The sequence below is a fragment of the Agrilus planipennis genome, unplaced genomic scaffold (genome assembly GCF_000699045.2).
Source record: "Agrilus planipennis isolate EAB-ADULT unplaced genomic scaffold, Apla_2.0 scaffold12, whole genome shotgun sequence".
Lineage (NCBI taxonomy): Eukaryota > Metazoa > Arthropoda > Insecta > Coleoptera > Buprestidae > Agrilus > Agrilus planipennis.
The window spans coordinates 1,622,260-1,634,305 of NW_020439003.1; the positions used below are offsets into that span (position 1 = coordinate 1,622,260).

The following is a 12,046-nucleotide window of genomic DNA, read 5'->3' on the forward strand; positions in this document are numbered from 1 at the left end:
TTTCTTTTTTTTTAGGTTGAACAATGGCTGTCCAAAGAAAAAAGAAACCCTGGAAAGCGTAACGTTATTTTCATGTAAGTTACTGTTTTGTACCTTTGTTAAATATTGTTATATATTTTGTACTACATAAATGAATTTGACAGTATTATCCATGCCAATTCTTTAACCAGTGGGTAATTGGCGACAATACTTTTAATGAATTATTAGTTGTGGAATAGCTCGTAACATAAGAAAGTTTACAAGACATCGTTTACTTTAGATTTTAACTTACCTTTTGCGAAGATGATTAAATAAAAAGTAAACTATCAGAATTGAAGTGAAAAACTAAGAATGACTAATGATCACAGACTATTTATACTTACAATAGAAAACAGATGGTGTATTATTCCTATTAGTCTAAGATGATATAGAAACTTTTAACCTCCTAATAACTAAAATGCCGCAAGCCGTTTAACAAAAGATAAGCAAGTTCTTAAACTCCATGTATTTTGCCAGGAGGTATAACGGAAATGAATAAAACATTTTTAAATCGTTAAAATATTCTACCATTTATCAATAATATTCAAAGAAACTCACGTATTACTTCCATTTTAGTTATTATTTTAAACAAGGCTAATGAGTACATCGATGCATTATCGTTATGCTTTTGTGTTTTTTATCGACCACAAACCCAAATTCTTTAGAATAACTCTAACGTGAGACAAAGGTATCCTAAAGTGTTAGAATCTTAAATTTTCATAAGACCGATAAACAAAAATTTAGTTCCACAAATACCTAAACACGTTTTTAGAAACTATTTCTGTTGTTCTCGCTACTGCTAATTTTATATTAGTTTGTAAAGATCAAAAACCATTTTTTAAATTCAAATCTAAAAGTGGATGTACAATCAAACGTTATTTGAGAATTGCATTAAAAAAAGTCCACACAATGGCACTTTGACTTTAAATTTAAATGAAAATCGTATTTCTAGTTAATTTCTACTTAGCAGATCACTACAAATCAAAAATTATAAAAAAAATTGAAAGCTTACCTTTGATTTTGAACCCAGTGCAGACAGTAGAAAGAGAAAATGTGGTCAAATTGATTTTCGAAATCAATGGGCAGATTTTCACAGGAAATATTCATTTGTAAGAAGCTCAGTTTCGGATTGCTGTAGTTCTGATTGGCAAAGTCCACCATTTCTTGAGAAATATCGCCTCCTATTACTTTTCTTATTGAATTTGGCAGTAACGGCATCAAAATTTCACCAGTTACATCCCCCGAACCGCAACCAATATCCAAAATAATGTCATTTCCGTCGGGTTTCCATTTAATAAAATCGAAATAATTGTCCAAAACAAATGAAACATCGGACTTTTGCAAACTATTGTATTTCTTATATAAAAGTGCTTGATTCATTGCTTCTTATAGGCGGTGCGTAAGAAATATCGTTTAAAAAAATGGATTGAAAGATCAAGCACACCTAAACTACACATGATTTTTTGGTAACTTCTGCTTTTATACAGGGTGGGGAGGATCATCTTTACGTACGCGTGTATTACGTATTTGTGTATGTAGTGTACATACAGGCATGTATGTAATATGTTAAGTGTATCTTCTACTGTAACTAGATATGAAAATTCAGTAGGAAACATAATCTGCAATTTAGAGTTTAACGTATAATAGGTGATATATCTATTTTGGACCACCTTTTCGAACAACAATAAAAAAAAGATACAAACAATGAGATGACTTCCTGTTTGGTTCAATTTTAAACTGATCTTTGACACTTTTCTGCATAGAATTGTTACGCAATTGTGGGGAAATGCTACTGATGGAAAATTCGATAAAAAATTAATTCATCCGATATTTCGCGTTAAAAAGTAGACTGAAAATAGCACGTTGAATTACTCTACAACTATTGGGCAAGTGCGGGCCGTATCAATTGCTGCTATTTGTTATACGTAGTTACGTGACAAACTTAGTTTGGGAATATTATTTTTATGTGGCATACGTGTAAAACGAAACACATTGAACTGACCACTACAACATATATAAGTTTAGGACCGCGATGCGATTACCGGATGGACCGGTCAAGGAACCCGAAACAAATAAAAAGGACAGAAAACGTTTTGGACAAAAAAATGTAATTGTGTCTGGTCAGGGCTGTTTCGAAACGAGTGATTCGGCTTCTCGTGGTTCCTTTCTGTTTTTTTTCTTTTTCAATTCCAACGAATAAAATTCGGTAAGAGAAATGCACGTCTCTGTACGAATGCATACATATACGTGATGCATATTCGAATGTAATGTATTTCTTAACTTCAGCGCCCAATATTTTTGTTTCGTTTTTTTGGACCAATTTATTGTACGTATTAAAACACTGGTTTCTTAACGTGAACTTCTAAAGGAAAGGTTAATGGAATGTTGATGAGGCAGCTCAGCAAATATATAATATGAATATTAAATGTACCATTTGTTGTTTAAGGCGAAAAATAAAGAAGTGATTTTGCATGTATTGGAATGGAATATTCGGAAATCTAATTTTTTAAAGCACTAATGTCGCCTTATAATTAATTATATCTTTTAATGCTTTATACTTAATTACGATTCGTGCGGATGTGGAGTTTACAACACCTTGGTTCGGCAATATCTTTATCAAAAGTTTTGTAATTCTGTCAACGTTCTTTTCTTGCTTATACTATTTTTATTGAAACAAACAACTTTAGAACCTNGTTTAGCTCAGGATAGGAAAGAGTGGAGGTACGTGCCCAACCAGTCTTAGGACTGATGACCTTATGATGATGATCGTATAACCGATGTTGTTATAAAAACATAATTTGGAACTACCACTAATCATATGTTAAAGAAAGTAATTTTCGATCAAAATACATTCAGGGTTTCCCATAGTATGGAACTCTCCGATTTGCAGTTTGTTTATTATTGTTTAATCAATAATTTTTAATTTTTGTAGATTACTAATTAACTATTAATCAAAAATAGAGTTGCCACTACTAGTGACGAATAAAAATAGTCTTAGCCTTGCAGTTTCATCTTGTCTTGGTCAGGCTCAGACTAAGAGCAAGACTTAAAAATTGTCACAGTATTCTCACATAAATTCCAAAATAGTTACAAGATAAAATGAAAAATAAATAAAACAGAATTAAATAAGAGTAATTTGAAGAATGCCCTAAAAAAACACCAAAAAAATGAAAGTGCATATTTTTTATATTAGCAGTATGCCAGGATGCCCCAATAGTTTTTGCAAAATCGAAAATTTGTTGAATATGTCGTCTATATTTGGATTTACAATATTTAAAGTGTGTAGGTATCTACTAAACTTTATTGCTAGATGTATGGGATGCTACAAAATGAAATGATTTGGTTAATTAAACAGATGGGAAAACAATTTTATATTCATTTTTGCTTCTTTCTGCTTGAAGAATAACAATAACTAAAGAAGTCAAAATTTGGCAATACTATTGCAAGGTTACGAACGGATGTTCACCCTACAAGTCATACAAAAGGAAGAATCGACCTTCCAAAACCAAGATCAAGGTCAAGACGTATTGTCAGAAAGGAAGGCCAGGACCAATCCCAATACCGTATTGGTCTTGCGTTGGTCATCATTAATAACATAAAAAATCCCCACATCTCCGATAAGTAAATATTCTTTTAGGCCGTTACGTTTTACGTTACGTTACGTTTTCTACATATTGTAATTATTTAAATTTACAAAAGCGGGGTAATCTCCTGTAGCATATTATTTGAAATTGTCACCTTACTTATTAATCAAATTAATGTCGGGTTTCCAAATATATTTGGTGGGTATTTTAAGTTTTCTTATTCCTCCATACTGTGAATCGTTCCATGCCAACTTGTAGTCGTTCCAACGCATTACAATCCACCAGCTACTTTTCAAAAATTGAGTTATCTGTCCCTAGACAATTAATTTAAATACAATTTTACTATAAGATTAATAATAATTGATTACTATGCTATCATTTCCTTAAATATTTGAAGAAATAAAGTTTATTACAGTTACATGAAATGCAGTTAGTAGTTCAGAAAATATATGCACAATCAATATTTGAACTTTTGTCAGTCAGGGACACAGTCGTATCCAGAAGGTAAGGTGGGCGGGGGAGATGGTAATAGGAGGGTATAAAAAGTGTGTTAAACACGGTACCCCGTAGCGTAAGCAATTTAAACCCCAAAACCTGGAGAATAGCAGATAATGCATTCAAATACCTATTTAATTGAGATGATATGACGGTAAATAAATAAATGACCTACGCCCCGGTTGCTGGACTTATGGGGGTATTTATGGTTTAGGTTAAGTGATTTAAAACACTACAGTTGTAAGGTTATGTTTAACTACTAGGACCGAGCGGCATGGCCCAGAGGTTTAGACCATTGTTTAGCATTCAGGAGGACGCCGGTCCGATTCCGAATCCGCCCGGCTTGGTCCAAGTTTTTCTGTGGTTTTCTTGGATCACTTAGGCAAATGCTGGGGCAATAAAATTCCACAGATAATGTTTCATTCTCTTCTGTCTTCATTTCGTCCGTCTCATCTTTCTCACCCGAACCACCACCCACCCAATCCCACGATTCCTGAAAGGAGGCTGAAGAGGGTCTTCTGCCCTACCTTCTGGCGTAGTCCAGAGGGATTGCCCGCACACCAGCATTAGTGGCTGATGGGAATGAAACACCCAAAAGTTTTTTTTTAACTTCTAGGAATCACAATGTGTTTTAAAGAGTAAATGTAATGTTTTGAGTTATTGGGTTTTTAATTTCGTGAGGTACTATTCTGTTAAATGCTAGAGGGGGAGGTGCGATCGCCCTTATCTTTCACCTTTTCGGGATCCACCCCTGACCAAGGATAATTTATTTCTGAAACTTAAGTACTTACCATATCATGAACTTTTCGTAATGTAGTCGTGATAGAAACATGAGTTGGCTCTGATATATTTTGAGAAGGTCTAATTGACATCCCATAATTGGATATTATATCACGTATTAGACGAATTTCGTTGTCATCTGCTAGAATATTTCCTTCTGAAAATAAAGGAATTATGCATTTTACTTTGTAAAATATCTATAATATAGAAATATATCGTAGTATGAAAATTACGGTGGATGCGCCTGGCAAAGTTTTCTTTAAAGTAGTGTTAACGAATAATCGTCATAAATTTAGATAATTTGTGAAGCCTTTGTTCCATACCTTGAATAGTTAAGATGAATATAGTTATTGAAAGTTTTAAATACATTTTTGTTGTAAAAATGTACAATGAAAATAAATTAGCACTTGTTTTTTTAAATCAGAAGACGAGAAGTGGAGAACAAAATGAAACAGTTGCATGAAATGATTATTACGATACAATCAATTTTTATGAATTATGTAGTGTCTATGTCTACGTTAATGGAATGCAACTAATGTAACAAAATTAATTTTTCATGCGTACTTAAGTCTCCGTAAACTTCTCTGCAAAATATATGGTTGTATTGGTGGATAATATTGCTTCATATGCTGCAGTAGAATCTCTTTGTTTAGATTTTTATAATCTTTCGTTACTATTAGTTCATTTCATTATTAATTGCACAGTATATTCGTATTCCTCATACAGGGCATTTTCATATTTTTGGCCCGACATGGATTTAACAAGCACGAACCCATGGGTACAAATACGTTAGAGGTCTCCTGGTAGAGTTTTTTGCATTGTTTTCGTGGGAAAAGGTATCATTGGACCTCCACTGTTCTGATATAGTTTTCCCTAAAATGTTGCGATGTGTTTTAATGGTTTTTCCTCGGATTTGGGTTTTCTCTGTCGCTTAAGGGATTTATGTCTCTTTTGTACCTTCTCGTTTCATATCTTGGCTAAATAATTATTACACCGTACACCATTAAGGTATTTTTTATTATTTGAATCGAGTGATCGTTTCCACTTTATCAAGCAATTATAAGAAAAATTGCGTTGTCATTTTTATAATTCCGCTGTAAGTCGAACATTGAGTTTACCTCTAAATAAAGCTATTGAGTTTCTCTTCATAGTTCCTAATTCAAATGGAAATTGTAGCCTCTCATTTCTGCTCCTGTAAATATACGCTAAGGACAAATTGGTAAAGGTTTTCGCGGCTAGTAGGTGAACTGATGCTATTGGGTCTAAAGGCCGTCGTTGAGTGACGAATTCCTTCAGAGGTCCTTCCATCTTGGATACTGGATACGCTAAGGAATTCATTTATGCATGCCTTTTCAAGATCAATATGGACCTTGCTCAGTTTAAAATCAAAATGTTAGAGGTTCCTGTATGTCTCTTCTTTCTTGTCACACAATATTCCATGAATGAACTTATTGAAATATTGCTGAACAACCCTTAAATGTTCTGTCTCCAAAAGAAATTGCTTTGACACAATAATTGTGGTAAAATAACACAGGGTACAAAACAAGAACTCATTAGGCGCAATTTATCTTGAGGGTATAAAAAGATAATAAAATTCATCAAAAAGGTACTATTTAATCAAGGTACAAAATGAGAAGGTGCGAACTGGGTATGCACGCTCTTTGGGCCTTCTTATTTTGAATGAATATGGGACCGTTGGGAGGACTTTTTCGAGTAGAATAAAATAAGTGAGGAATTATTAATGTAAGGAAAAATTAGAAGATTAGATAAGAATACATATAAGGGGATATGATAAATAGAGAAAAGGTTGAAATTAGGGCATAATAAGATGGTCATTACTTATAGAAAAGTGACGAGGGACACACTACGTTAACATAGTTTTATAGAGGACCTGGACACCAACCCCAAACGCCCTTATATATAAATCCAACCCTGCATTCAGCGCATACCTGGTATGTTGTAGACATTGACAGAACGCAAGCGTAGGCGAGGCACAGAAATTTTGATCAATAGCTAATGAGAGTACATTTCACCCTGTTGTTCCGCTACCTACCGCAAAAATCGAAAAATACTGCATTTTAATCAATCTTTTCCTGGCAAAATATTAAAACACCTTCCAGGACGCCTAGTAAAGTATTTCCCAGTCCGGGCACGGCCCACAACGTCTGGGCCTTGCCACAAAATTCGTGTAACATGGTGGCCGAAAACGAAAATTCAACCGCCAGAGAAAATTATTATGATAACCGTAGAAACGTGTATTCGTCTGACAATGAGAATGAATTTATTCAAAAAAGTATTTTCGACGTGGTCAAGGCGGGGTAAGAACTTACCTGTGTTTGTTAAAATTAATTTCGATAAATATCAAACTTTATAGTTAGCTTTCAAATATTCCGAATTTTATTTCTTTAAGTATAATATTGCATTCTTTGTATCAGATATTCTTGTATGGAGATAAATAATGAATGGAATTTGTACTTGCTATAAGTAATTATTGATGAATATTCTCCAGAATTGACAGTTTCCAAAAAAACAATTTGCAATATTCTTCTGCGATTGTCATTTTTGTTTGTAGCGAGGTTACTGATGTTAAAGAGATAGTCCATCGTTTGGGAACTCAGATATTAAGAGCACGTGATGAATGGGGTTATACTCCTGCCCACTGGGCAGCGTTGGACGGAAGCGTGGATATCATGCGTTTCTTGATCGAAAAAAATGCGCCCATCGACTTACCGTGCCTTGGTACCCAAGGCCCTCGTCCCATACATTGGGCCTGCAGAAAAGGGCATGCGGCTGTTGTGCAAGTTTTGCTACAAGCCGGGGTTGCAGTTAATGCAGCGGATTTTAAAGGGTTGACACCTTTAATGACGGCATGCATGTTTGGCAGGACGGCCACTGCGGCTTATCTTTTAGGGATGGGAGCTTTTAATCATTTGGTTGATATAAACGGAGATACAGCACTACATTGGGCTGCCTACAAAGGTCACGCTGATGTCATTAAACTTCTAATTAATTCAGGTGCTGATTTGCAAAAACCTGACCACTTTGGTTCCACCCCGCTTCATTTGGCTTGTATATCAGGGTGCGTAGGGTGTGTGAGACTTCTCTGCGAAAAGGTAATTTTGTCGTATGTTCTTTGGTACCTCCTGCTTTGAATATTTTGCAATAAATCTTTGCTATTGTTTTCAAGCCCTTCCCCATAACTGGTACATTTTTATTTCACCCTTCTTTATTATTATTTTCTGGCTTTTTTGTTTCCATAAATTTGAACGCTAATGTTGACGTGATTCATGTTTTTCCGAGTTGTGGGAAATAATTTTCAGAATGACGTCGAATTAGAGCCCCTCGATAAAAATTTTAAAACACCCTTAATGCTAGCTCAAAGTCACAGACATGGCGATATAGTTCAAGTACTCCAAATTGAAAAAAAGAGAAGGGCAAGTTGGTTTCCTCCAAGGTTTTGGTCGTTCTTGTACGGCAATCGGAATCGATCAAAAGGTCCTTTATTATTTTATTTGGCGTCAGTGATTCTCTGGTGCTATCCAGTGTATATTATAAAAGTAAGAATTTGAACACTGTAAATGTATAAGTGATGTACATGGCTTAAATTATTTATTATTAAGTAAAAGTGCACGATTTAGATTATATTATATAATCACAATGAATTAATGATTTAAATGAAAAAAGCTTTGAACTTTTTCAGGTAAAAACTCCTGGACAATGTTTCAGTCCATCCAAAGAAATTTCCTTGGTCCTAAATAAGCACATAATAAGTCCTGGTTGATTAAACTTATAACTGAAATGAATTATTATAAAACTTCTTTCAATAGGCCTTCCAATTGAAACCGGTTGTAATTAAAATAAAAGACAAAAATCAAGAAACTGAATTTTCATTACAGTTCATCATTTCATATTTCATTCTTGATTATAGTCTTTGATTTTAATTACGACAGGTTATAATTGGTGGAGAAAGTTTTATAATAATTTATTTTAATTATACCTTTTAATCAGCCAGGAACTATGTTAGCTTAACATGTACTTATTTAGAACTAAGCAAATCGTCTTAATAAAGCTCTAACCGTGGAATGAAACGTTAGCTTTATTTTGCCAATAAATCTAGAAATATTTACCTAAAAAAACTGTACAGTTATCATCATTTGAGTACACCATTTAATCCTGGATGACAAACACCTTTTCCCTTGGTGAAAAGATTTGTTGTACTGTCCAGATATTTTAGAAAAAAAATATTTTAAGCCGTTTCTAATGAAAACATTTAAGAAAACAGTGAAATAGTAGGTAAATAATGGCCTTTTTTGCAGTGTGTTCCTGTAACATGGAACCTCCTTCGAGGTTCCCACTACTGTTTTATATATTGGAACGCGGTAATGTGGGTCTGCTGGATAGTTGCAAATAGGAAAAATCCCGGTTACATTTCCCTTAATTCTGACTCGTACTACCGAGCAATTAATCAAATTCCATACTTTGATAAATGGAAAAAACGCAATGTCGTTTTGAACAGGCTGTGTCACAGTTGCAGAACGTTAAGGCCCTTAAGGGCCAAACATTGTCGCATTTGTAACAGATGCGTGTCATATTTTGATCATCATTGCCCATTTATTTACAACTGTGTGGGATTGAGGAATAGAATTTGGTTCTTTTTGTATGTTCTAAGCGTCGCTATAAATTGTTCTTATATGATGTATTTCTCTACTTATTGCATCGCCATAGAAGGATTCGCTGTTCTGTACGTTTTGAAATTATTGGATGCGTTTATTTTTGCAGGATTTGGATGGATTCTAACGTGCACTTCGGTAAATATTGAAAGAGACTCTTATTTGCTTAAAATATTACTTATTTAAAGATCATTATTTAGTACAAGTATATGATCTTTTTAGATACTACATGCATGTATGAATTTAACGACAAACGAAATGTTTAATTACAAACGTTATCCTTACTTAAGAGATAGAAGAGGAAGGTATTCAAATCCTTTTTCAAGGGGACCAATTTTAAATCTTGTGGAATATTTTTTCTGCACTCCTGAAGATTATAATGATGACTACACCATGTTTGATTATATTTAACAATATTCCCGTGAATAAATATCTATTTTAATTCATTGTTAATGATAATAGTTAATAAAATGTTAAAGCGTTTTTTGGGACTTTTTATTATTAGCTACTCCATCAATATACTGTTATTCTTAGCTTCGGTATCCTTTACACTTACATACATACGTATTAGGTACAATTGTGCTTAAATATACATTGGTACGAAATTAAGAAAAACAAAAGTTAATGTATTGTATACATGAATCTTCAATAAATATCTCATGCAATTATAAACATATACGTTTTGTAACAGTTTAATATTTTATATATTAATCACATTATTTATTTATCTACACACTGAGTTGCTTGTATTTACATTATCTAAGTTTTTGTTACTTTAGTAACTGGTCATAAAAGTTGTTAGGGATCTCTAGGTTTTTCTCATTTTTGTGCGTACACTACAAATAATTCATAAGGTACTTTAATTTGTTCTTCATTGTTATTGTTTGTTTCTACAAAATCCATTCGTTTAACTTCGGCGAGGTAATCTTCAAGGTATTTCTCCTTCATATTGTCTGGAATTCCGCTAAGAAATGGATTCACTGCTGTTATCGACTCTGTAATAATGAAAACCATGTCTATTGTTACATATTCATGTTTGTACTGCGTTTGTTTCTTCCTTTATGTTCTTTTTATATTAATCAAATATTCTAAATGCAATAGAATTATCAAAAGTTGTTTCTATTCATGTTTAAGATAAAATAAATTTTTTATTTATCAATTACAGTTTTCAAAAATTTGCAGGACATTATAGCACAGGCAGTATGTAAAGTGGGGTGGTTTTAGCTAATATAATCGGGTTGGTTGTTAGAATTAGTCCAGAGCAACATTCTAAATAATATCTAGGGGTTGGCTACTCGAAATTTTCCTGAAAAATTTACAGGAATTTGAAAAATGGAAAATTTCCCAAACATATGCATTTTGACATATTTTGATCATTATTCCAAAAACGAAATTCCTAGAAGAAAATTGGGCTGGAGACATCTTTGACTTTTGCAAAATGAGTGAAAACTGATGCGGAAAAACGATAATAAAAAAGATAGTGTTTCTTTTCAACTACAATCTAGTATAAATACTCTCAGTTTGATCAAGATCGGTTATATACTTTTTACATAATTTATTTTGCAGCTAAGTGGAAGCACTTTTTGAAATTAAAACTTAACTGTAGTGCTCTAAACATGCCCTCTCATTGATCGTAAGCTTAAAGGCAGATATTTCAATATGTAATAATTTTTGAAGAAGTTTGCAGTTTTTGGATAGCAAAATTTTAAGGGGTGCAACTCCTAGATATTGTTTAGAATTGAATTCTGAACTGATTCCAATATCTAACTGGATTACATTAAGCAAAGGCCAAACTTGATCGAATCTCATGACCTGCGCGCTGGACATCGTTCTGATTTTAATAAAATATAAACAAATATTTAAGAAGTTAACTTATGTAATTAATATTTGCACCGAATATTGTTATAATAATAAGTATTTGATGTAATGCACTTACTTCTTAAAGTTATAACGTTTGGATACACGTAAATTCGATGTTTTACTTTACAAACAATGTTTGTAAATCCTGTATCCCTTAGCAATTTTTCTAAATCTCCCTGAGGATCAGGTGAGTACTGATAGGGTGAAACAAATTGATTAATGTCGTTCATATACGAATGCCATCGACCTTGTTGGGATAATTGTTTATAAATTTCGAAAATAGGGTTATTCGCAAGAAATGTTAAAAGTACATCCCCATCCGGTTTTAACATTTTTTGAATGTTGATAAATGCCTGTCTGAAAAAAAAAACAAACGTAGAAAGTTCATAATCCACTCATAATTAGTAGTTTTGCTAAAGTGTTTTAAAGTTGTTATACCAGTTTAAGGTCCAATGCTTCAAGCTTTAACGATATTTAAAATTATAATTCCAATATGTATTTAATTTAAATATAATTTCTTTTCTTTTTTTTTAGGTTGAACAAAGGCTGTCCAAAGAAAAAAGAAACCCTGGAAAGCGTAACGTTATTTTCATGTAAGTTACTGTTTTGTACCTTTGTTAAATATTGTTATATATTTTG

General features: G+C 33.1%; 3 protein-coding genes across 3 annotated transcripts in view; 1 reads left to right on the forward strand and 2 right to left on the reverse strand.

The window, feature by feature from the left end:
- Positions 1-1,179, reverse strand: part of LOC112904876 (neuronal acetylcholine receptor subunit beta-4-like) — a 5,623-nt gene extending 4,444 nt beyond the window's left edge. Inside the window, exon 1 of the mRNA XM_025976006.1 lies at positions 1,031-1,179. Within this exon, the coding sequence (XP_025831791.1) occupies positions 1,031-1,179 (149 nt within the window). The remainder of the gene's footprint in view (positions 1-1,030) is intronic.
- A 5,671-nt stretch (positions 1,180-6,850) lies between these two features.
- Positions 6,851-9,984, forward strand: LOC108736663 (probable protein S-acyltransferase 23). The gene is made up of 5 exons (XM_018469162.1): positions 6,851-7,195; positions 7,450-7,990; positions 8,198-8,434; positions 9,194-9,685; positions 9,770-9,984. Exons 1-5 carry the CDS (start codon positions 7,071-7,073, stop codon positions 9,956-9,958), a joined length of 1,584 nt encoding a protein of 527 aa, XP_018324664.1. The 5' UTR covers positions 6,851-7,070; the 3' UTR covers positions 9,959-9,984.
- A 76-nt stretch (positions 9,985-10,060) lies between these two features.
- Positions 10,061-11,806, reverse strand: LOC112904877 (juvenile hormone acid O-methyltransferase-like). Its single transcript, XM_025976007.1, has 3 exons — positions 11,796-11,806; positions 11,484-11,764; positions 10,061-10,542 (listed from the first exon to the last, which is right to left on the reverse strand). Exons 1-3 carry the CDS (start codon positions 11,804-11,806, stop codon positions 10,367-10,369), a joined length of 468 nt encoding a protein of 155 aa, XP_025831792.1. The 3' UTR covers positions 10,061-10,366.
- Between the last annotated feature and the right edge of the window lie 240 nt (positions 11,807-12,046).